Source organism: Aspergillus ambiguus (assembly GCF_047715705.1).
Source record: "Aspergillus ambiguus strain CBS 117.58 unplaced genomic scaffold BDV59scaffold_14, whole genome shotgun sequence".
NCBI lineage: Eukaryota > Fungi > Ascomycota > Eurotiomycetes > Eurotiales > Aspergillaceae > Aspergillus > Aspergillus ambiguus.
Window position 1 is genome coordinate 393,861 of NW_027395527.1, and position 23,308 is coordinate 417,168.

Genomic DNA, 23,308 nt, shown 5'->3' on the forward strand with positions numbered 1-23,308 from the left:
GAGCGATCAAACTGGACAAGACAAAAAACAGATCTAATATGCAAAACGAGTCATGAAGTACATGTCCCAACCAAACAACTTTTCAGCCTATGTGCTTCGCTTACTCCTCGTCTTCGTCATCTTCGGCAACCTGCAGTTGTTGTTAGTGCCTTATCTCGTAGTGAATGAAGGAGATGGTACTTACGCCCTCGTGGAAGTTCTGTCCATCAGTAGTCTCCTTGATGACGCCCGCGCGGATACACCAGTCACCGAACCGCTCTGGCTCGGCTCCGTCGGTGTGGCGCTCGACCGCGTACCGCTTCAGCAGGCCCTTCATGATGTCCAGGATCTCGTCTTCCTTGATCGAAGAGCGGTACAGCTTGTTCAGACGCTGCCCGTGGTAGCCACCACCAAGGTACATGTTGTAGGCGCCGTAGGCCTTGCCGACGAAGGCCGCCTCCGCGAGCCAGGGACGGGCGCAACCGTTGGGGCAACCGGTCATACGCATGACGATGCTGTCCTGCGCCAGTCCGACCTCCTCGAGAGTGGACTCGAGCTTGGAGATCAGCACAGGCAGGTAACGCTCGGACTCGGCCATGGCCAGGCCGCAGGTGGGGAAGGCCACACAGGCGGACGACGACAGCCGCATGCCGCTGAACGCGGTGTTGTCGAGCTTGTAATTGGCCATCAGCTCCTTGATCTGGGGGAGGTCCTCGTCGCGCACGTTGGAGAGGATCACGTGCTGGTTACCAGTCAGACGGAACTCGCCCTTGTCGAGCTTCGCCAGCTCGCGCAGACCCGTGCGCATCTGGAAGTCGGCGGTGTCCTCGATACGGCCATTCTCGATGAAGAAGGTGAAGTGGTTGAGACCGGTCTCGTCCTTCTGCCAGCCGAAGGTGTCGACGTTGGAGGAGAACTTGAACGGCCGGGGCTCGCCGAACCGCAGGCCGTCGGGCAGCAGCGCCTCGACCTTCTCCTTGTAGGCCTCGACGCCCATGTCGTCGATAGTGTACTTCAGACGGGCATGCTTGCGGTTCTTGCGGTCACCGAAGTCGCGCTGGACCAGCATGATCTTCTCGCAGACAATGTGCGCCTGGTCGGCGGGAACGTATCCGAACATGCGGCCGGTCTGGGGGTAGGTCTTCTTGTTGTTGTGGGTGGAGCCCATACCACCACCGGCAAGGATGTTGAAGCCCTCCAGGTGGCCGTCGGCGCCCTTGATGGCGATCAGACCGATGTCGTGCGCATACACATCGGTGTCGTTGTGCGGCGGGATGGCGATGGTGATCTTGAACTTGCGAGGAAGGTAGGTGGGACCGTAGAGGGGCTCGTGGTCAACCACGGCGTCACCGGCAACCTGCACCTTCTTGTCGTCATCGTCCTTGAGCCAGATCTCATGGTAGGCGGAGGTCGAGGGCAGAAGGTGGTCGCTGATCCGCTTCGAAACAGCGTGCGTCTCACGGTGGAAGTACGAGAGCTCGGGCAGAGAACTGCACATGACATTACGGTTGACATCACCGCAGGCGGCAATGGTGGTCATGAGAGCCTTGTTGATCGCACGCATGGCGCCACGCAGGTTGCGCTTGATGACACCGTGGAACTGGAAGGTCTGGCGGGTCGTGAGCTTCATGGTCTCGTTACCGAAGGCGCTGCTGATCTCGTCCATCTGGAGCCACTGGGAAGGAGTGGCGACACCACTCGGCAGACGGCAACGGATCATGAAGCTGTAAGCGGGCTCCAAACCCTGGGCCTTGCGCTCGTCACGAACATCGCGGTCGTCCTGCATGTAGGTTCCGTGGAACTTGGTCAACTGCTGGTCGCTGGCGGAGATGGCGCCAGTGGACTCGTCGAGCAAGCCCTCGGCAATAGTACCGCGGAGGTAGTTGGACTGGATCTTGATGTCCTCGTTGGTCAAGGGAGCGGGCTCCTCCGGAAGACCCTCCACCTTGTCCACACCAAGAGCCTGCCAGAGACGGGGCTCCCACTCCGAGTAGCCGGTCTGGTAAGCATCGGGATCCTGGTCGTCACCGAGACCGATGTCAGTCAACTTACGACCACCCAGGAAGGCAACCCGAGCATCGAGATCCTTGGCAGGCTTGTTGTAGTAGATCTTGTCCTCCTTGCGAGGCCAGTAGTGGCTATCACCGAGACCGAAGACGGAGTAGTTGATGGTCGAGAGATCCAAGTCACCAGAGTTCTTCACCACCTCCCAGAGGGCACGGCCGTTCTGGGGGAACTCACCCTGACCGGCGGTACTGGTGATGAAGACCACGTTCTCCTCAGTAGCCAGGTCCTCAGCCGGGTAGTCATCCATGGCCATGACCATGGTCTTCAGGCCACGAGCACGACCGCGGTTACCCAAACGCTTAGCAATGTTCTGGGCGTTGCCGTTGTCGGAGGCGAAGAGGATAGTGAGGGGAGCGCCGAAGAGACCCTCAAGGAGCTTCTCATACGAGTCCTTGGCCTTGCGCTTCTGCAGCGCACGCACCTCGGTTCCGTACGACTCAGCAAGAGCAGCAGAGAAGTTGGGGTGGCGGTTCATCAGCTGCGTAAGCTGGTTGTCGCGGCGGAGGAACTCCTCGAGCTCCCGCTTGATGCGATCGGAATCCAAGGAGAACTTGGGCTCACCCTGCTCCTCATTGCCCGGGTTCCAGCGGTACAGAGGCCAGTAGCCGAGATCCACGGCCTTCTTGGTCTCCTGAAGGACGGTCAGAGCAGAGTCGTTCTCCTGGTTGTAAGGCAAGTAGGCGACGACGACGGAAGGACCGTTGAACTGCTCGGCCTCGGCCATGGCCTGCAGGACCTGCGTGTAGGAGCCGTAGACAGCCACGGAGGCAACATAAGCATTGCCGTAGTTCATGGCGTACAGACCAATGTCCTTCTTTCTACGGGTCGGGTCGGCGGCCGCACGCTCCGAGTAGGGCTGGGAGTCGATGATGAGCATGTTCACGTTGGCACCGGCAGCGAGGACGTGGTGGACACCGGAATTTCCGAGATCGTAGGCCCAGGCATCAGATCCTACCAGCCAGTGAGTCTCGTCGTAGAAGAGCTTCTTGGACGCCAACAGCTGCTTGGACAGCGAGGAGCCATCGTTGGAAAGGCGGGCGATAACATCGGGGGCCAGCTTGTTCGCCTTGACAGCATCTCCCGCGTTCAGGGCCCACTTCGAGAGCCAGGTCTTGGGGACATCGGTCGCAAAACTAGTGGATTTGGAAGCTTCCTCGACCTCACGGACGAAACGCGCACGGTGTTCCATGCGGGCAATCAAAGAACCAAATCCGTACTCCGGGCTAGCAGCAATCGTAGAAGAAATGCCGGCATTCTTGGAGCCCAGCTGGTTGGCAATGTGGAGACGCTCACCGAAGAGTTGGTTCAAAATCTTCAAGTAGGCGTTCTCCAGAGCAGGCTGTTCCAGGGTCGTCTGAAGAGCCGGAACCTTGGAGGTACCGACCTCCAGGTTCTGAACGGGAGTAGGAGAGTCGAGGTTCTGGACGATGCCTCGCAGAGCCTGAACAGCGGTAGAGGGCTCGACGTATCCCAACCGGTAACCGACGATCTGGGGGCTGCGAGCTCCAGCGGCGGCGGGAGTCAGGCTGGACAGAATATCCATGAACGAAGGACCCCACTTAGTGGTCTTGCGAACCTGCTCCACGACGGCAATCTTCTCGACCGAGCTGGGAATCGAGTTCACCAGACCGCCTCCAACCCAGGGGCGATACAGGCGAGCGGTCACAAGTCCAATGTTCTTCAGCTCATCAGGGGTATCCTCGCGCGAAAGAACATCGACGAAAAGGCCAGTAGAGCCAAAGACGAAGATGGCCGACTTGGCATCAGTAGGACCGGTGTACTCAATTGCGCGGTATTTGCGACCAACAGAGTCAGACAAGGCCTGCCAGATCTGAGCGGTCCAGTCGAAGATATCAGTAGCCCTGACGGGTCGGGCGGAGGACGCGGTATCGACTGTGGTAGCAGCCGAGCTCGTAGCACGGCTGTCAGCGCTGCTGTCGCGACGGGAAGAGCCGACGGACGAGTTGTCCACGCTGACGCTGGAGGGAGTCTGGGTAGCCTGCGCGGGGGTCGACGAGCCGTCAGGTCTGGAGGCGGTCTGCACACCATCATCCGAGACAGTGGCAACTCGCCCCGAGTCAGTGTACAAGGTCTGCACGCCCGAGCCGGTGGAGTGGGAAGCAGAAGCTCCGCTCAGCTCCATCAGACTTCTGAACACATTCACGTCTTCCTCCGCAATGGGCTCGTCGCGAGCCGAGTTGGCGGGGTCAAAGAAATGGATCACACCCTTTCCGGACTTGCGGGCCAAGGCATGGGCGGTCATGGCAATGTCCTGAGCCTCCTGGATAGTCTCCGAATGCAGGAAGGTGAAACCACATTGCCGTATCGAGCTAATCACGGAGTAATCTGGGAAAGGGTAGGGCTCCAAAGCGACATGGAGAACAACGGGGTAGCTCGCCAGGCGGTAGAGGTGAGGGACAGACGACAGGAGGACCGACGAGCTGGTGACGGCGGAAACGACGTTGCCCGACTGGAGGGGGTGGAAAGCGGAAAGAAGAGGGTCCTCATTGTGACGGAGGGCGACGATCTATAGGGCATCTCAGTCAGAGGCGGGGTTCTCGCGTAGAGATTGTGTTTAGCCAAGGAGACACTCACATCCGTCTGACCCTTGGGCAAGATGTTCTGGGCTTGGTCGGCCTTCAGAGTCTTAAGAGACTTGGAGAAGTAGGAATCAGCGCGGAGAGAAGGCTGGACGGAGAGAACGACGTCGCTCGCAAGGTAGGCGATTCTCGCCACTGTGAAGAGTCAGCCACCAAATCAGGCCTTTGAAGGAGGTGAACACATCAATTCCTGCAGGAACGATGCAATGGAAGTCTCAGCGCATACCAGCTTCTCCGGCGGAAGACACAGGCGCCATGTTGGAGCGAAGGGTGAATTCCGGCGCACTGGGAGGGATATAGATGGAAGAAGATGCAGAATCGGATATCACCGCATGCGGTGACTCCCCACCCAATTCGAGAGCGACAGAGGAGAAGAAGGGAGAGGGTGGACAAGGGACAGAGACGACAGAAGAGACAGCGCGGGGAGGAGAAGAAGAAGGAAATATGACATTGTAAAAAAAAACCCTCCAGCGCTTTTCTCCAGAAGATTTGGGAGTTTCTCCGCCATCGGGGTGGTAAACCGCCCACCGCTGATTGGCCGGTGATCACGACATCGACGAGGGGCCGATGCAAACTCCTGCAAACACGCCCGATCGGGCAGATCCCGTGACCTAGGCCGGATCACGTCACCGTCGGCTTTTGCTCTTGCTCTGTCGGGCGAGAACTGCATAATAATTATGTATTCACAGATTATGTGATCTATGTCCATGCAACACCCTAGTCCCAACGCCTGCAGTCAAACAAGTCCCATATACACATCCAGACACCGCGGACCGTCGCCATCTAGACACAGTCCCAGCAACAAAAAAATAAACGCCGTCAGGTAGCCAGCTATGTAGATCGTCTCGGCATATATACGAAGTAAAATGGTGCAAATCGGGTATAAGGGCCGATGTCGAGGTCTCTCTCTCTCGGGATGCTGCGCGCGCGGCGGATCCCGCGATGAGTCGGGGCTGAAACCGCCGGTGAAAGAAGCAACAGCCAAGTACAGTGAGCGAAAGAAGTACGTCCGGAAACTAAATGAATCCGGTGAGGTCTTCACCGATTTTCGCTCCAATCCTGCATCTTCACGTTCATCCCGGGAGCTTGCTCGTAAATGGGCTGTTGCAAGGCGGCAGCTTGCACGGCGGACTGCGAGGGCTGAGGAGGTCCGGTTCCGGAACGGCGACGTCTCTCGCGCTCCAGAGGACCGGGGAGCTCAGTGGACTCTCCCCGAGCACGGAATCGGCGGCCGATGGTGCTCACCCAGTTACCGCCTTCTTCATCCTCGCCCAGCCAGTAGTTGCGACCCACGCTAATCATCGCCCGACCCAGCTTTCCTTGCCATCCCTGGCCATCCGGGCTGTAGGGCGAGAAGGGCTCGCGGTCGATATCCGCCATGCTGGCAACACTGGCGACTGAGGTATTGCGACTGTGGGTGGGCAGTTGCATGTGACGGGGCACGGCGATGTAGATACGGAGCGCCTGGCGGGCAAAGGCGAGCATCACAAAGACGAAGTACGCCCGGATGACCCATAGCATGCAGATGAACATAATGCTCTGGAAGCTCTCGGGTTGGGTAACGGCGTTGCTGAGGCCATCCGAGTTGCGCGCATAGTAATCGCCTTCGGTGGAGGACGCGTCGTACTTGGGGCTGGTGAAGCCGGCCGTCTCGGCGATGGTCTCGCTCCCCGGGCCGGACGCCTGACCATTCTCGTAGTTCTGGGAGATGACGAGGAACCACGTCACACCAAAGGCGGCGGTGTAGGCAGCATTGATTAGACTGTCCAACGCGTACAGCCAGGCCAAGGCGAGGCACTGGAGAGGAGATTGTTTCCGGATATGAGGGAAAAGAATGACGGTGATACCGAGGGCGACGAGGGAGTACAGGTACATGGACAGCTGCACGGGCGAGAGATGGTAGCCGGTCAACAGAGCCAGTAAGCCATAGAGACCACTAATCTTGTTCAAAAGAAGGGAAAGGGTGATTAACGAAGCCCCAGTTCGAAGGCTCATGACATAGAGGAAAGTCTTGACGATCGGGGAATTAGCGACCGGAACGGGAGGAGAGAACGTGAAGAAGGGGTAGAGAACATACCTCTGGCCGCGGGATGCGGAGAAATCGGGTTGATAAACCCATCTTTGCAGGATATCACTGATGGGGAGGTCGAGAAGGTTTGGGGTGGAAGTGAAGGCGGAGGACCGTGGAGGAAGTTGAAGTCGTTGGGAGAGGGAGAGAAAAGGGAAGAGAAGAACATCAGGTGAGAAAAGAGCCTACCCAAAGAGGTTGGCGGTCGGCGTTCACAGCCGCCTCGCTTTCCGGTCGATCCGCCGCCGATCTTCACCTGAGCGAGATTAAATCGAGTTATGCAGCGATGGATTCTTCAATTAGTTGGATTTGCAAATGTTGAGGTAAATTTAGTCTGTTGTAGCTCTTTTCATACATGGGTCCACTATGGATACGAGTACGAGTCCGTAGCCGGAGTAATAGTAAGGCATCTACGTTAGGCTGTCATCTACCTAGTCCCTTACCTTACGCCTGTCATTGACATAAAACGGTTCTAAGCGAGTATTCCAAGAGGAATAGTTTAGCGACTATTAATCTCTCTTCAATTGGCCACTGCATTGTCATCAAACTGTTTCCATATCAAAGTGTACTGTGGAGAAGGTAATTGGGGAATACTCATATCCAACATACAGATGGGGAGTGTGGCGGCTGCTTTTTTGATAGTTCCGCTCCCGAGTACGGGCTCCAGCAGGACCTGACCAAGAACAAAGCAGGGAAGCTCCAGCTGAGAAATGTGGTGGGAGAAACATTCTGGTCCTCAACCGAGGGCCCATGCGAAGAGGACATTGTTGACAGAGCGGGAGAGCCAGGCCGATGATCAAACAGTGACAGACGTCGACAAGATGCGTACGTTTGGAAACGCTAATGAGATTGTCCGAGGCCCTTTAACTGAGACTTGACTAATATTTCCGCCACACACTTTTACCTATTTCCTCTATGGTAAATATACTGCTGCCCTGGCTTATTCGCAATCACCATATATGGTGGTCCCTTTTATACATAGTAAGGATAGTTGACTGGTACATAGGACACTATACGTACCATTCCCTCTGCCGATCTGCCGCCGCTTTAAATGAGGGCTCTTAGAGCCAGGCTCACTGGGTAAATTTTAGACTGGGCTCAGACTCACCGAGCTGCTCAGTACCATCACGTGATGATCAGTGCGGTCCTATGGACTCAGTGAGTGCACAGTGATAAAGATGGGCTGCCCACCTGTAACCTGCCAGTGTGGTCATGGATGACTAGGTGATTTTGACCAATGGCACTATTCTGGCCATTCTCCACCTTGGAAAGGCTTGCCGAGGTTCACATGTCCTTTCATTCAAATACAAGGGCGTTTAGTTGTAACATTCCAATTGCGACGGAAAGGAACTTCACATTTTCAAAACAAAATATAGAGAACACACATTGAGAAAAGATGAATTATCCAATTATTGACGCTTGGGCGAATCCCGTTCTTCCGCTTGATGTAGGTATCTTCCCTCATTTTATATAGAATAAAGATACTGCCATTTGGCCAGCTGACCTCCGGAGCATGAAGCTTTGTCCAAGGCTCTGCTGCTAGAAGGACTATTTGCTGATGATTCTTTAGGAAGGCGTTCCCGAAGTGCGTCGTCTCTTTGAGCAGTCAGGCGCAGATCCAAAGTTGCTTGCAAGACGACGGACTCCGGACGAACTAGTTGCGCTGATGGACGCCGCCGGGGTCTCTCGTATCTGTCTCTGTGCATGGTATCGTCCTGGTCAGGTCATCTTCTCAAATGCTGAGGTGGCAGAGTTCACGCGTGCGTTCCCGGATCGCTTTGTCGGTATTGCTAGTGCAGACCTTCATGACCCGGTCGGCGCGGTCAAGGATATTGAGAAATACGTGAAAGAGGAAGGATTCAAAGGCCTTCGCATAGTGCCATGGCTCTGGGCCTTGCCACCTACTGATAGACATTAGTGCGCTCCCCTTCAAGCCCCTTGGTAGTGGCTTTGAGAATGCCATAGTTTGAATACGTATCGTTGGCTAACAGTTGTTGGCGGAAGCAGTTGGCCCTTGTACGTAAAGTGCATCGAACTCGATATTCCGTTTGTAAGTTCACTTTTCCTTAGAGTTCAGACCTCTTGAAATGCATATATGTACTTACAAGTCTACTTAGCTCACACAGGTTGGGCACACTGGTCCTCTTTGCCCAAGCGAGGTTGGACGCCCAGTTCCAGTAAGTATGGCCTTCCCTTTCACCGTGCAGAATAATTGACATTAGTAGTATATTGACGAAATTGCCTTGAAATTTCCCTCGCTGTCCATAATCTGTGGACATATAGGCCACCCATGGACTCATGAGATGATCGGGGTAGCATGGAAGCATTCAAACGTTTACATCGACACATCTGCATACCTACCCAAATATTATCCTCCGGTAAATAAGCTCCCCGCACCATGTATGAACTATACAACAAGGCGACTCACGCTCGGCCATGGCATCTTTTTATAGGAGCTGATCCAATTTGCGAACACCATTGGGCGAAAGAAGGTCATGTTTGGTACAAACTTTCCACAACTTAGCTGGAAGAAATGCGTTGAGTCCGCAGGCATTGACATAAAGCTACGTGAAGAGGTTAAAGCGGACTTCTTCGGAGGGAACATAGCTAGAGTGCTGAAGTTGGGACAGACAGCAGCGAGGGGGAAGCTCTGAATCTAAGCTATTTGTGACTTACCGGTATCCTGGAAATTTTTGCAATAAAATCGGCTACTCTAGGTACCATATAGGTGGCCTATTTATACATTCGTTATACTTCATCACTAGCCCACACACCCTGGGGATATCTTTATCGATTTATTTGAGAGCAACCTCAATTGTGCGCGAGCTGCGCCCAACGAAGACAGCTATTTTGGAAGGCTTTCAATTACAGTGCTTAAACTTCCAACCACAAGACCAACGCGGAATATCTCTTTTACTAAGGTCTCATCGCAGCGGGAGGCGGCAATCCCTTCGAGAATAGTCCGAGGTCGTGTTGGTGCTTATGCATATCTATAACTTCCTCCAGCTTGCCCTTGCAATGTACGGAATTCAAGTCGTTTGCAACAAACCTGATTCTGCAGAGTCATTTGCCTTTTAGGCCATCACCCTTGTCGCCGATTATCTGCTTGAGGAGCTGGCCAGATATTCTCCAGTGAAGATAACCCATACTATCAAAGTCGAAAATCCAGTACATGCTTCTATATGCGGCAAGAGAAGGGAACGAGAAGTACATACGCGCTTTTCTGTCTGAGGGGGCCGATGTTAACTTCGAGCCAATAATGGGAGATATATGCACACCGCTTTGCGGCGCTCTATCATCAGCGCCACAACCATTGAAAGCTGTCAGATCTAATTAGATATTGCCCTACCTCTTAAGAAGACGCGATCAGGTGGCTGGAAACCACCACCAAGCCCACCACTAAGCTTAGCTATACTCCGCGGTGGGAACTTGCGTCTCGTCAGACTGTTGCTGAAATATGGGGCAGACGCCAGGTAGTGCGGTCTGGCATTGTTTGAAACGGTCGGACTCAAGAAAGCTGCGGAGTTCCGGCTACTGTTGAATTATAATGCCGATATCCATGTGTCTTTCAAGCGGACGCCCCTTGCCGAATATGTTCAGCATAGTGATTGCGAGGATCTCAGAGATATTTCTCTTCAGCTTGCTAGTACGGTTCCAACAAGGGAGCTATGTCGACGTGCAGCCTATCACTTCTTTCGTCAAGGGAGCAGCAATGAGCAGGCTTCGGATGAAACTGCCTTGACTGTGCAAAGTACTGCTCGAGAATGAGTCCGCCGCCGGCATCATATATCTAAATCGATCCTGCTCCAGCAACGGAGATATATACGGCATCAGCTTCCGTCGAGTGGTTGCTGGGAATGGCTAATTCAATACTGACTTATCCCTTCCGAGTAGGTACATCCACTTGATATCATCGCTGGCCCAACTTGATCAATGAAGATGCAAACATCTAGGGAGGCCATGGAATGGATAGCTCTCCATCCTAATGCTATTAGTTCGCCCTAGCTAAACTTACTAAGTTGGAATGGCAGGTATAGCTGGAGGTCTCGGATGCAAAAAACAGATCTCTTGGTATCTAGGTGAGCACGTGACAGGATAGAGAAAGCCAACACTAGAAAGACAAAACAGAAATTATAACTTGATCTAAGCACGCTATTCACCTGAAAAATGGAGCAAAATGTACATCCTAAGAAGAACAAGCATTATCCACAATCTCAAACCTCATCATTGAGATCCCGGGCAACATGGCAAGGAAGAACACGAACTGGCTAGAATACAGCATTTAACAGGCACATCCGTCGTTGCTCGTGGTCTCTTTGGGGTTTATATTGACATCAATCACTACACGTCATTAGTCCTGTCGATTGTCCTATCCAATGAGGGAAAGAGGGCTCACTTTGGTTCTGTTGGTTCGCTTCGCCCTCCATGCCCGGTAGTGCCTGAGCGATTCTCCGGAACAGCTGCTTGACGTTATGACCGACCTTGGCGCTCGTCTCAATAAACATCAGTCCGTTCTTTTTCGCCTCTTCCTCTCCCTGGGCCGTCGTGACCTCCCGCTTGTCATTCAGATCAGTCTTGTTGCCGACCAGGACAATGATCACGTCGTTTCCACGCTCGCCTCGCACGTCATCGATCCATTTCCGGGTGTTTTGGAACGATTTGGCGTTGGAGATATCGTATACGACGACGGCGACGCTGGAGTCTCGGATGTAGGAGGGAATCAGCGATCGGAAGCGTTCCTGACCGGCCGTATCCCACAGCTGCAGGCGCACTGTTCGGTCCTCAAGGTACATTGTCTGCAATCACCGGCGCACGTTAGTCACGATGAGGTCCAGTCGCGGAAGTGGGGCAGGGTAGATGCGGTGAAGGTGTGGTGTGGTGTACCTTGGACAGAAAGTCGATTCCAATCGTCGCCTGGTAAGTATTGTCGAACGAATCATACATAAACCGTGTGATCAAAGACGTTTTGCCAACTGTAGTCCGTGTATCAGCGACAGCAGTCGGGGGAGATCATGCATCATCCAGCTAGCTGCCTAAATATCCGAGGGGCCATACCGCTCTGTTCTCCCAAAAACACCAACCTGTGCGTGGATTAGCAAACCATTGCCGCGTCCAGTCCGTTTCGGAATCGGCAGACATACTTAAACTTCTTCAGCGGGTTCGAATACGACCCTACCCCAGACGTGGAGGCCATGACGATGCCGCGGGAATGGAGGAATCAGGGGTAGTGGGTGCTCGAGTATAGTTAGACACGGGCGGTCGGTATCCGGAGAGGACCAGACCAGACGAGGAGGGAGGGATCTAGAAGAGATGAGAACTGATCACCGAGCTAAATGAGTCGGCGGAGTCCAAGAAGCAGTTGAAGGGGTCATGGAGAGGAGGAAAGTGGATGGGGAGAGCTTCGTCCATGGCTCCATCTGGGGAACTCGACAACAGCGGATTAACGCCCGGCCCGAACCATCTCCGACTGCCTTTGTGTCCGCTACTACGACCACCACCGTACATCTAGTATCACCTCCTCCACTCCCTCGTCCTGCACTCTCCCCCCCTCAGGTGTCTGTCGGCCCTGAAGCTTCTCTTCTTATTTCCCTCTCCCTTCGTCTTCCATATCCGGTTCTCCAGTGTGGGAGTCATCATGGGGCTCGCATATCCGGCGGGTGCTGCTACCGTGTCCCTCCTTGTGATAGGAGGCTGTATGTGCCTCTCCGAACCCCTCAGGCGCACTGCACCACTAACCACCTTGTTCAGATATGCTCTTTCATGGCGACGGTGAACAATTCAATGTACGGTTTTCTTCAATCACCCTCCGGGATCGACATTTACCTTTCCTCTAGGTCGGCCAGTTTCTCGAATCGGTCTCGCCGTACGCCTGGGCGAATATCGGTATCGCGATGTGCATCGGATTGTCGGTCGTTGGTGCAGCCTGGTATGCGCTTCGCTTCTCTCCAGTCTCCTCCGTCGGCACCCTCACTGACATTGCAATCTTCAGGGGTATCTTCCTCACCGGCTCTTCCATCGTCGGCGGTGGTGTCAGGGCGCCTCGGATCCGCACCAAGAACCTGATCTCGATTATTTTCTGCGAAGTCGTTGCCATCTACGGTGTCATCATGGCGATCGTTTTCTCCTCGAAGCTCAACCTCATCACCAACGACGAAATCTACTCCGGCAGCAGCTACTACACCGGATATGCACTTTTCTGGGGAGGTATTACCGTCGGCATGTGCAATCTGATTTGCGGTATCTCCGTCGGTATCAATGGAAGCGGTGCGGCGTTGGCAGATGCAGCGGATCCGAGCTTGTTGGTTGCCCTCCTCTCTTATGTAGGGAGTACTGTCTGGATAGGAAAACTAACAGTTCGCGCAGGTTCGTCAAAATCCTCGTTATCGAGATCTTCAGTTCCGTTCTTGGCTTGTTCGGTCTTATCATCGGACTACTGGTGGGAGGAAAGGCCACGGACTTTGGTGCTTAGATGACATCCTAGGAGGTCTTCTCCGAGAGAAGACCGGGAGAACGGGCGGAATTTGTATGATCTTTGTTTCTTTCTCTGGCTTCCTTTCTATCTTTTTCTTCGATGTTTTATATACCGCATGGAGGCGTATGGATCGATTCGGTTGTAGAGTCTCGCTTGGGTGCGCGTGAATACCATATGATGTTGACGTCTGCGGTGTATGTACAGTACCGGGCGCCGGAATAATGGAATCTGGAGTGTTGACTGTAAAGATGAAATTGGTACACTATCTACGAGCTGGGGTTGGGAATGTGAGGTAGCATGTGCTGACTATGCAGAGCAGCGATATATTTCCCGCGGTCTCACCACCAAACCTTCTATCAACCTCCAACTCCCCCGCATTCCGCCGGGAATCCTCCCAACATACAACATCAACATGGATAACACTTCTCTCAAGGCTGCTATTCTGGTTGTCTCAGACACCGCATCCCAGGATCCTTCTTCAGACAGAGTTTCCGATGCCCTGACGGCGTCATTCTCCGCCGAGGGGTCGACCTGGCAGCGGCCGGTTACGAAGATCGTCCCCGACAGCGTACTGGACATTCAACGAGCCATCTGCGACTGGACCGATGGGCCCAATTGGGTCAACCTGATCCTGGTCAGTGGCGGTACGGGCTTTGCTGTTAAAGATAACACTCCAGAGGTATGTTCGGGGAAGTGTGTACTACCGTGGAGTACGGCTGACATAGACCAGGCAGTATCACCCCTAATCCATCGCCATGCTCCCGGGCTAGTGTGAGTAACATGTCATTCCACATGTGACAGCTCATGTTCGGCTTCTGACTGATTCTTTGAAGACATGGCATGCTCGCTGCATCGCTGAAGGTGACACCCTGTATGCATCTCTGACCCACTGTGCCTATCACCTGTGCTGACCATCTAGTCGCCATGATGTCTCGACCCGTAGGAGGTGTCCGTGACAAGTCACTAATTCTCACCCTACCGGGCTCCCCGAAAGGAGCAAAGGAGAATCTCGATGCGGTCATCAAGCTCCTCCCCCATGCCTGTACTCAGGCTGCGGGTGCAAATTCCAGGCTGCTCCATGCAGGCGGCATGAAGAAACTCGAGACCGACGCCGGTGTCTCCTCGACGACTCCTCATCAAGCGGAGCGCTCCCACCACCATCATCACCATGATCATCATCACCACCACGGCCATTCTCACGGCCATGGACATGTAGTCCCGAGAGCACACACATCCCCCTCCGAAAGACCCCAATCCAACGATCCCCAGGCAGGCCCCAACCGGCGTTATCGTTCCTCGCCATACCCCATGCTGTCCGTCGATGAGGCCTTGAAAGAAATCAGTGAACGCACTCCAAACCCCGTCGTCGTCGAAGTACCCGTGACGACCTCCCTAGTCGGCTCCGTCATCGCAGAGGATGTCTACGCGGGGGAAGCTGTACCAGCCTACCGGGCCAGCATCGTTGACGGGTACGCCGTCATCGCACCTGACTCACCAACCTCCGGCCCCAGCACCAAGGGAGTATTCCCTGTGGCTTCCATCACCCACGCCAACCCAGGCGGGATCCTTTCGCCTCTGGAGCCCGGAACAATTGCCCGCATCACAACTGGAGCTCCCCTCCCACCAAACGCCAACGCCGTAGTAATGGTCGAAGACACGGTCCTAGCCTCCGCGACACCGGACGGCAACGAAGAAGCAACCGTTGAGATTCTCACCGGCGACATCAAACCCAACGAGAACGTCCGCGAGCCTGGCAGTGACGTCGCGCTGGGTTCGCGCATCCTCCAAAAAGGCGACCTGATCACTTCCGTCGGCGGCGAAATCGGCCTCCTCGCCGCCACCGGCACCAAATCCGTCAAGGTATACCGCAAACCGCGCGTGGGCGTGCTGAGCACGGGCGACGAGCTTGTTGAGCACAACGACCCAGCCGCCCTCTACGGCGGCCAGATCCGCGACTCCAACCGCCCGTCGCTCCTCTCCTGTCTTGCCTCGTGGGGGTTCCCTACCATCGACCTCGGCATCGCGCGCGACACCCCCGTCGGCGAGCTAGAGCGTAGTCTCCGCGACGCGCTCCGCGGCGTCGGCAGAGCCGCTGCCAGCGTCGACGTGATCATCACCACCGGCGGCGTATCCATGGGCGAACTGGACCTCCTCAAGCCCACTATCGAGCGCAGTCTCGGCGGCACCATCCACTTCGGCCGCGTATCCATGAAACCGGGCAAACCGACGACCTTCGCCACTATCCCGTTCAAACCGTCCATTACGGACGGAACCCAACAAGAGCGCGAGACGAAACTCATCTTCTCCCTCCCCGGAAACCCGGCCTCCGCCCTCGTCACCCTGAACCTGTTCGTGTTGCCCTCGCTACATAAAATGATGGGCATGGCCGAGAAACAGACCGGTGGCGTGGGGGTGGCACCGCCGCTGGGGTTACCGCTTGTTTCGGTGTGTCTGGCGCATGCGTTCCCGCGCGATGCGAAGCGGACGGATTATCACCGTGCTGTGGTTACGGTTGGTCGGGCTGACGGACGACTCTATGCGTCGAGTACGGGGTTGGAAGGTGTTGGGCAGCGGAGTTCTCGCGTGGGAAGTCTTGCAACCGCGAATGCGCTGCTTGTTATAGCTCCCGGGACAGGGAAACAGGAACAGGGGAGTTTGGTAGAGGCTTTGATGATGGGACCTGTTGTTGCCGGGCCTTAATGTTATTAGGAATCGTCAACCTACAGACACGCTTGAATTGCATTGTATGCTGCTAATAACCTTGGGATAAGACAGGATATGGATGGGACGATTCAACGATCGATCAATAGTCGATTTTCCTCGCATTTCCGCCAGTTCCTCCGTCAGTCTATGAGAGAATTTACGTATTAACTTGGCCGTTTTCTTTCCCCGGCAGCCTTTTGAACTTCTCTGACATCCCTCCTGGATAATTTCCTCCCTTTGGCCTTGACTCATGAAATTGGAGACTTCGCTGCGCTTCAGCGTGTCAAATAGAGGCACTAGCATAGTAACCAGATAGAGGGATAATTTGCTTCTAAAGACCGCCTCTAACTTAATATTAGCGGCAGTCTCTGTAACCAAGAAAGCCACTACTTCCAGATCCTGACACCCGTAGATCACCCTCTAGATAATACAGAAACCTCTTAAGCGTCATCAAGAAAAAAGACCTCTCCCAAGTCCATCAGTACATGGCGTCTCATGCCCCCGAGAGGCCTTGATCGCCCCCAGGGAAGTATACAATCAAGACACAGTCCTCGTTGTGGCCACGCACGGTAACCCTGAGCCCATCCGCATGCCCCTGGAGGTGCATACTGCTGTACCGGAAGTAATCGAGAGATTTGAACAGCGCAGGTTATTCCCGCTGCATGACGCATGCGGGGCTGCAAATCACATAGTGTACTTCATCTTGAACAACAATGAAAGCCAAGAGAATAAGCTATCCCTGGAGACGGTGAATCTGCATGGCAGGTAATTCATTGTTAGATAATGATTTTGCTACTCAACCCTTGTGTATCTTCCACCCCTTTTTCTTCTCAGCCCGTAACATAGGCAATGTATGCTCCCGTCCCTGCTTCCGGGCAACCTCAATCACAAGGAACCGAACAAAGTCAGTCAGCGTCCAGTAGCTGCTATGCGCACTGATCATGTTGAGGTACTGGATATTCAAAGGCCCACCGCCACCGGAAAGGAAGTAGTCGATCTGACCGTTATCATTCAAAAGAAGCATGCGTTTCTCAGCAATTTCCTCGCGAGTGAAATCGTGAGTTTCCATTTCCACGTTGGAGGGAAGCTTGGACACCGCGGCCGGACGGACAGGGTTTGTGGTTGCCGACGAGACAAGAGACGGCCCTGAACTCCAGCGGAAGACGCTGCCGAAGGACTGCCAGAAGGAACTGGTTGAACTTGGGATGGAGGCGATCTTGAGAGAGCGAGCGAGATCACGGTCTACGGCTGCGTTGACACGGTAGGCAATTGCTAAGGCGTGTTAGCTGTCTTCCGAAGAGGATGATATGGTGGGTGACGTGACGTACGGTCCGTGGTGTGCATGATGTTGTATAGGTTATCCACAGCTAGACATCCATATGTGTCTACTTCGCCTGCGACCCCGCGGAATAGGTCTTCGCCTTCACAGCCTGGCTTATTTCGGCCGCGTCGGGGCATAAGATTGCCTGTGGTGGGTGTCAGAGAAACGAGTATTTTCATTAGTGCAGGGATTAAACCCGACCTTTGTTGAGAAGAAGAAAGAAACCCGCAGGGCTTCCACAAATGAAGAGGTTCTTGGTGTCGAACTCGAAAATATCGCCATGGATGCTGGTTTTCGAAAAGTCGAAGTCGGGGACTTTTGTGGGCTGATGACTGAGGATGTCCAGAGCCATAGCACTGCCTAAAGAATGTGCAAGAAGATGTACGCGTCCGGTCTGCTGAAATCCGGGGTTGTTTTTACACCAAAGTCGATATATCCGGTTAGCCTCCTTAACTACAGCCTGGATCATCTTAGGCTTATGATGAGACAAATAGTAAGGGATGTCCAACATCACGTCGCTGATGAGAGATCTGACTGCCGGGATTGTCTCCGGGGTAATGTCATTCAAGGTAAACTGGTTAGTAGTAGGGTCTTCGACACCTTGGCTGTCAAGATCGGCATCTTCAAGAGAAAGCGTAGACCGCCAGTTGACCGGAAGGACCATGATACCTCCGTGGTCTTGGCGGACATGAGGCCACACTGGCTCGCTGTTGAGCTCCATGTTCACATTCCTGCGAAAGGCATTGATGGCGTGCGTAAAATGGAAGCTTTCCATGCGTTCTGATAATTTCTGCCCGATACCATGGACGACAAACACAAGATCTGTAGGGGTGGGTCGCAGCTCTTCCATCGCGCAGGCATAACACACCTGTCTGTGGCCACCTGCCCGGGGCATTGCTCGGGACTGGCTGCTTCGAAGATAATTGCGGACATCCACAGGGCTAGGTTTGGAAGGATGCAGCTGATCCCACAATCGTCGACTAAAGCCACGAATGACTGGTATGCCAATCTGTCGCCCCTTGCGGATCGCACTGAGTGGTGTCCTTCCTCGTGAGACTGACGGAAGTAAGCTTGGTCGGAGAATTTGCGCGTCTCGGGAATTGACATATATGACACTGGAATTTGTGAATGGTTTGACGGCCTCCGAGTGTATAGCTGTTCCACCCGCAGGTCGATTGCCATTGGATATGGCAATGTCTAGCCCTGTGGGTGTCTCTTCTCCACTGGGTTCCAATGTCGGACCGCGTTGATCTTGCGCTCCCACACGAGAGCTCTGCGGTCTTGAGATGTCTTTCTGCCAGAGCCTGTGTACGATCTTCATCTCTGCATCTGCGCCGTTGTCTACACAGCTATTGAGTTCATCCTGCCAAGTATCTGTCCACGGCTTCAGATAGACGTATCCGTCCTCGAGTTTGTTGGCAAGTTCCGTCTCAACTGGAAGCATCGTGTTCTTGTAGAACCAGGTTGCTCGGAGTACATTCGAAATATCATGCAAAGGACTCCAGTATATTGGCTTCATCTACGGGCTGTTAGGTTTTCGGTTCGAGTACCAAGGATGCGTGTAAGTACCACGGCCACGTACCTTCAAATTTGGTAACTCGACAAGGTGAAGGCGAGACACTCCTACTGGAATTTTGGCTTGAGCTTCTTCTTCTTCTTCCGAACGCTCCTCCGGTTCTCTTCTGGAATCATCTGACGGCTCGTCCTGATGGATACTCGTCCTCAACCCCGACGGTCTGGATGCCATATGGCTCGTCGCGCTAGAGGGAAGCTCAGCATGAGCTTCTTTGTCCCCATCCATCGATGAAACAGACTCCACTGAGCGTCCTAAAGGACTCCGTGGGTGGGTGGTCGGAACCCGTGCAAAGGGGGAGCCACTGATCGAACCATCGCGAGACGGGTACATCCTCGGGCTAGTGTTCTCCATCCCTCCCATGATGGCATCATCGCGCCGTGGAGATCCACTGGCCCTGCGCCTCACGGTCTTTGGTGTCCTTGTCGGGGACGATTCTCTCTTTCGAGAGCTAAGAGGACTGGATGTAGCACTGTCCCCTACTTGTCTTTCCCACGAGGAACGACTAAGGGATCTATTCCCGACGCTAGTTTCATCTTCATTGAGAGCTCGAGGCTTTTGCGAGCTGAGATCATCGGGTGAGAATGCACGCATACTGTCTGGACTGTGATGGCTTCCGGTCAAGCTTGCACTCCCATGGGTACCTGCAGCCGATCCTCGACCAGGAACGGAGATCCCGGAGTTCCTTGCACCGGCGACCTCTCGTGGTGGCACGCTTCTCGCCCCACGTTGTAGCCTTGTCCGCCGGATGGATTGCCATGCCTCTTCTAGTGTGATATTGTCCTTGATCGAAAATGGCTGGGGCGGCGCTCGTTCGTTCGCGGGGCCTTGTCCGGCGGTTGGGGGTGGGAGGGCGGTCAGAGGGTCATCGATTGGCAAGGACGATATGTAGAAAAACTGAGGGCGAACTGCTGGCGGATGCTCCGACGTATACCAAGAGGAGGGGTCGGCGTCGTCGTCCGCAAGCAAGCATGTTGGGCCATAGGTATGAATGGGGACCGAGGCCATCGTGGAGGGGGTTAGAGCGGCAGCGCGATAAGCGACAAAACCAGGAACTCGAGAGAAAAGGCTCGACAAAGTTCTATCGATCAGCGACTACCATTGTCAGGACCTATTCTGGGCCCGTCTGACGTATACGGAGTCCACGTCGTTGGCAGCAAGGGGCCAGGATCGGCAAACAGAACTAGCTTCTCCAGAGCTTGCAATCGGTTAATGTGATGACTCTGGTGGCGAGAGAGACAATAGACATGGCCAGACATGCATGATAGACAATTCAGTGGACGAAATGGCCGAGATATGTGGTCGAAGTGGCTGTTGAAGACGGAAAGTTGTTCTTCTGGCGCTTTCGGTACGCGTGAGCCTATGACGTCGACCCACGTGCTGCGGGAGTCAACAAACATTCCTCAACACTTGATCGATCATCCAGGGACAACTATCTCGGTATGCACAAGTCAATCCGAGGGAACTGATTATGAATTCAGTATCTGGCGTCTCAAGCTAACATGCTTCACAGATATTCCCATCCGAGATAAACCAGACTAACTCGCTAAAATGATTGGAAGTACATGAATCGTCACTCGCCATGTGTCTCGTGAACCGCCCTCGCCCCATTACTCATTTCTCATCGACTATTGGAGTACTCGATGTGTTGTGAGATCACTTGATCTCTCGGCTTGATCCGGCCGATGTAGGACCTTCCCCGCGAAAATGTTGACCCTTCTCTCGATGCCGCTTCATCACCGCCAGAGTGCGCATTTGGAGTTCTTCAAACTCAAGAAACGTCGATACCGGTGCACCGAGCATATCCAGTAGTTTGTGGATGTCGTGCATGTGTTTCCTGATAACGCTGTCAGGTGCGCAAAAAGTACGAACATTCATCTCCTTGACCACAGCCCTCCAGTTCCGCAGATTCGAATGCAGCAGTACTGGGTTGGTAGAACACTCTCCGTTGAATTGCAGCGTGCGGATATTGGACAGGATCAATTGGCGTTGCGTGGCTTGGTCGAACTGGAACTCAACAACCTGGGGCCTGTTCTTCGATTCCCAGAAACTCGTGACCTTCCGGATCGAATCTTCGGAAACGCGACCGGCGCGGTACTGGTGGACGAGGAACTTGTTGGCGCTGACGCAGATCATGACCTCTAGCTCGGAGTACAGCTTTGCCTGCATCGGGGGGTCCAGGGAAATCGGGAACGGGGACTCCGGGACGATCTTCGCGCGATGCGCCCCATGCGCGAATGAACGTGGATATGCCTTGGCCATGTCCCCTGCCTGGATGACTTGGTCAGGTATGATCGTGGTGTTTGGATAAAGGGACTCACTATGCCTTCCACGTGCTGCATGATCTTCTTGCCCAGGCTCTTGATGGTGTTTCTTTTCGGATTCCGAGCACGGCTAGTTGTATTTTGCAAATCTGTGGTACATCCAAGCCAGCCGTTGGAGCCAAACAATTGTTTGTGTGATGTCCTCGGCTGCGTGAGGGGGTTGTCTAGGAGATCGAGTTCTAGCATGTTGATACCCGGCTGGTCATCCTCGGATGATCCCTTGCGGATAGCTAGTGGCGGGACGTGGTATTCGTCTTCGACGATTGCTATCTGGCTGTGGATGCGATTCTTGGCCCCATCGTAGGAAGGATTGTATTTGTTTCCGGGATGCATATGCATTTCGGAGATGGAGAGATCCAGGGAAGAATTGGGAGTGTCAGAGTCAGTGCAGAGAGTCCGCAGAGAGGAGGATCTGGAGGTATCGTAGGTGGACGACGACGCATCCGAGGGGGTTCTCCAGAACGATCTGTATTCCTCGTAGAAGGGGTTCAGCTTTGCGATGTCCTCGTACGAGAGGGGTACGCTTCGATGGTTAGCATTGTAGGATAAGCTAGAGAACTTGGAGCGTACCTTGGACTGAACATGATAGGGACTTCAACGGAATCGTCAGCCATGTTGCAGATTAGGTATAGTAAGACGGAGTGGTCTGGTCAAGAACGCGGATGAAGCGAGTGGTTTCTTGGGTGATACGAGCGGAGAGGGTCGAGATGTGTAGAACGGCGAGGAAGTCATGAAGATATATATGGCTTGATATATCTGAAATCGTCGAATCCCTCATTGTCCATTGTCCCTATTCAAAGGAATAGCATTGACGGTGTGTAGTCCTGGCCAATGAGCTGGCTGGGAATGAGCCTGGGATGAATGGATTTGGGGTTATGGGTGAATGGTGTTCATTGCAAGAATGGAGAATTGCCAATAAGCCAGTTTGTTCACTGACAATAGGTAATGACTATACTATATATTGAGTAAATCAATAGAAGTATGATCCGTATCCAATACACCACGTCATCTATGGGGTGCACAACAGATTTATTCTTCTTTTCCTATTGTCCTACGCCGATTGATATATAACATTTATTTCTATGTTTTTGGACGATAATCGGCACATCCTCAACCGGGTTGATCTACATGCTAGGCCGGAAATAATCCCTGAAGCACGCAGCCTCTTAACAAATAAGAGAGATTATCCCAAGAATAGAGGATTGGAAGGTTACAGATCATCTGGCAGCCTCAATAGTACCTGATGATGCATATGACGCGCTATAGTGCTTCGTGGAGGGGAGTCCCGACAGACGATCCGGGATTTCAGACGCAAGGAAGATCCCTCGGCATGCCGGAAGAGCCAACGGGTGGACCGTACGGGAGGTCATGGTGCCAGTGGCTGCCCTGACAAAACGGCGATAATGGTAATGGTACCTGTATTCCTCGTGGAAAATATGGCCTCGCATTATTTTAGTGAGAAGATTGACTGTCGCACTCGCTGTCAGCCTAACCTGAAGATTCGTATGTACTCCGTAGCGTTTGTAATTCACCCGAATTCATTCGTGGGTCAGGTAGATCAGTCTCCATATTTATGGCAGAGAGTGAGAAGTACTACGTTGTATGTCCAAGCCTGTTCCTATCATTGTGGCTTGTCGGACATTAGCGTCGCTCCTACGGTGTACAGTCCAGGTTTCGTTCATACTGTGTATACACCCCGGACCGTTATTTGGGGGCCACGAGAAAAGTAAAGGGATCCCGCCCATGCAACAATCAAAGCGCTCCGTGAGTGCCAGCCGAAAACACCGCGTTCATCAAGTGACTGGAAAAAGATATGAAATCGATTCTCACGATGGCACTGAGGCACGGGATCTGGGAAATATCTCCTGGGCAGATGGGGTCTCGGGGAGAACCACGGGAAGAACAGAGAACTCCAGAGGATCCCAAAAAGCCGAGCTTCACTGCCCGCGGGATGGACCTTAAGAGAAATAACCTGGAGTAGAGCCTGCGGCGTGGGGCTTGGGGCCCGCAGTGGGGAGGATGGCGCATGGTCAATTATTGGATCACCCACGGAAAGGCAATCGTGACGGGATGTCTGGGAGTCGGAGTAGCTTGCCGTCGGGAGAGTCGGAACGAATGGAGTTACTGGATTGGGTAACGGAGCTGTGGTTGGTAGAATCTGATGTATAGAGTGTGCTTGCTGTAGGTCTGTACGCAGGAGT

The 23,308-nt window shown here is 53.7% G+C and overlaps 8 protein-coding genes across 8 annotated transcripts; 3 read left to right on the forward strand and 5 right to left on the reverse strand.

Moving 5' to 3' along the window:
- Positions 1 to 100: 100 nt before the first annotated feature.
- On the reverse strand, positions 101 to 4,903 carry BDV59DRAFT_201757 (sulfite reductase (NADPH) subunit beta; the record flags this gene model as incomplete). The annotated part of the gene is made up of 4 exons (XM_073693884.1): positions 101 to 130; positions 185 to 4,573; positions 4,642 to 4,781; positions 4,873 to 4,903. The coding sequence occupies 4 exons, from the start codon at positions 4,901 to 4,903 to the stop codon at positions 101 to 103; spliced, it is 4,590 nt and encodes a 1,529-aa protein (XP_073548342.1).
- Positions 4,904 to 5,309: 406 nt separating this feature from the next.
- BDV59DRAFT_177636 (inositol phosphorylceramide synthase regulatory subunit KEI1) lies at positions 5,310 to 6,841 on the reverse strand. Its single transcript, XM_073689648.1, has 2 exons — positions 6,724 to 6,841; positions 5,310 to 6,656 (listed from the first exon to the last, which is right to left on the reverse strand). The coding sequence occupies exons 1-2, from the start codon at positions 6,763 to 6,765 to the stop codon at positions 5,685 to 5,687; spliced, it is 1,014 nt and encodes a 337-aa protein (XP_073548343.1). The 5' UTR covers positions 6,766 to 6,841; the 3' UTR covers positions 5,310 to 5,684.
- Positions 6,842 to 7,923: 1,082 nt separating this feature from the next.
- BDV59DRAFT_177640 (amidohydrolase family protein) lies at positions 7,924 to 9,423 on the forward strand. Its single transcript, XM_073689649.1, has 6 exons — positions 7,924 to 8,161; positions 8,285 to 8,631; positions 8,722 to 8,764; positions 8,832 to 8,891; positions 8,940 to 9,092; positions 9,168 to 9,423. The coding sequence occupies exons 1-6, from the start codon at positions 8,111 to 8,113 to the stop codon at positions 9,366 to 9,368; spliced, it is 855 nt and encodes a 284-aa protein (XP_073548344.1). The 5' UTR covers positions 7,924 to 8,110; the 3' UTR covers positions 9,369 to 9,423.
- A 1,321-nt stretch (positions 9,424 to 10,744) lies between these two features.
- On the reverse strand, positions 10,745 to 12,093 carry BDV59DRAFT_177642 (Rab family GTPase YPT6). Its single transcript, XM_073689650.1, has 5 exons — positions 11,856 to 12,093; positions 11,770 to 11,795; positions 11,599 to 11,687; positions 11,111 to 11,510; positions 10,745 to 11,055 (listed from the first exon to the last, which is right to left on the reverse strand). Exons 1-5 carry the CDS (start codon positions 11,906 to 11,908, stop codon positions 10,997 to 10,999), a joined length of 627 nt encoding a protein of 208 aa, XP_073548345.1. The 5' UTR covers positions 11,909 to 12,093; the 3' UTR covers positions 10,745 to 10,996.
- BDV59DRAFT_27095 (H(+)-transporting V0 sector ATPase subunit c'') lies at positions 12,006 to 13,295 on the forward strand. Its single transcript, XM_073696099.1, has 5 exons — positions 12,006 to 12,407; positions 12,463 to 12,497; positions 12,549 to 12,640; positions 12,704 to 13,012; positions 13,078 to 13,295. Exons 1-5 carry the CDS (start codon positions 12,350 to 12,352, stop codon positions 13,181 to 13,183), a joined length of 600 nt encoding a protein of 199 aa, XP_073548346.1. The 5' UTR covers positions 12,006 to 12,349; the 3' UTR covers positions 13,184 to 13,295.
- A 303-nt stretch (positions 13,296 to 13,598) lies between these two features.
- BDV59DRAFT_193063 (bifunctional molybdopterin adenylyltransferase MobB/molybdopterin molybdotransferase MoeA family protein) lies at positions 13,599 to 15,886 on the forward strand (the record flags this gene model as incomplete). The annotated part of the gene is made up of 4 exons (XM_073692154.1): positions 13,599 to 13,865; positions 13,917 to 13,957; positions 14,020 to 14,057; positions 14,106 to 15,886. The coding sequence occupies 4 exons, from the start codon at positions 13,599 to 13,601 to the stop codon at positions 15,884 to 15,886; spliced, it is 2,127 nt and encodes a 708-aa protein (XP_073548347.1).
- Positions 15,887 to 16,685: 799 nt separating this feature from the next.
- Positions 16,686 to 19,791, reverse strand: BDV59DRAFT_201762 (DDHD domain-containing protein; the record flags this gene model as incomplete). Its single annotated transcript, XM_073693885.1, has 4 exons — positions 16,686 to 17,161; positions 17,218 to 17,355; positions 17,412 to 18,729; positions 18,793 to 19,791. The coding sequence occupies 4 exons, from the start codon at positions 19,789 to 19,791 to the stop codon at positions 16,686 to 16,688; spliced, it is 2,931 nt and encodes a 976-aa protein (XP_073548348.1).
- Positions 19,792 to 20,439: 648 nt separating this feature from the next.
- Positions 20,440 to 21,721, reverse strand: BDV59DRAFT_201763 (uncharacterized protein; the record flags this gene model as incomplete). Its single annotated transcript, XM_073693886.1, has 3 exons — positions 20,440 to 21,054; positions 21,105 to 21,630; positions 21,678 to 21,721. 3 exons carry the CDS (start codon positions 21,719 to 21,721, stop codon positions 20,440 to 20,442), a joined length of 1,185 nt encoding a protein of 394 aa, XP_073548349.1.
- Between the last annotated feature and the right edge of the window lie 1,587 nt (positions 21,722 to 23,308).

Excerpts from the sequence above, each read along its gene's own strand:
- BDV59DRAFT_177636 (XM_073689648.1), bottom strand. The coding sequence starts at position 6,765 with ATGGGTTTATCAACCCGATTTCTCCGCATCCCGCGGCCAGAG. Across the intron at positions 6,657-6,723 it reads TCCGCATCCCGCGGCCAGAG|ACTTTCCTCTATGTCATGAG; the intron begins GTATGTTCTCTA and ends CCGATCGTCAAG.
- BDV59DRAFT_27095 (XM_073696099.1), top strand. The coding sequence starts at position 12,350 with ATGGGGCTCGCATATCCGGCGGGTGCTGCTACCGTGTCCCTCCTTGTG. Across the intron at positions 12,408-12,462 it reads CCTCCTTGTGATAGGAGGCT|ATATGCTCTTTCATGGCGAC; the intron begins GTATGTGCCTCT and ends CACCTTGTTCAG. Across the intron at positions 12,498-12,548 it reads GCGACGGTGAACAATTCAAT|GTCGGCCAGTTTCTCGAATC; the intron begins GTACGGTTTTCT and ends CCTTTCCTCTAG.
- BDV59DRAFT_177640 (XM_073689649.1), top strand. The coding sequence starts at position 8,111 with ATGAATTATCCAATTATTGACGCTTGGGCGAATCCCGTTCTTCCGCTT. Across the intron at positions 8,162-8,284 it reads ATCCCGTTCTTCCGCTTGAT|GAAGGCGTTCCCGAAGTGCG; the intron begins GTAGGTATCTTC and ends ATGATTCTTTAG. Across the intron at positions 8,765-8,831 it reads TCGAACTCGATATTCCGTTT|CTCACACAGGTTGGGCACAC; the intron begins GTAAGTTCACTT and ends AAGTCTACTTAG.
- BDV59DRAFT_177642 (XM_073689650.1), bottom strand. The coding sequence starts at position 11,908 with ATGGCCTCCACGTCTGGGGTAGGGTCGTATTCGAACCCGCTGAAGAAG. Across the intron at positions 11,796-11,855 it reads AACCCGCTGAAGAAGTTTAA|GTTGGTGTTTTTGGGAGAAC; the intron begins GTATGTCTGCCG and ends ATCCACGCACAG. Across the intron at positions 11,056-11,110 it reads AGCGAACCAACAGAACCAAA|TGATTGATGTCAATATAAAC; the intron begins GTGAGCCCTCTT and ends AATGACGTGTAG.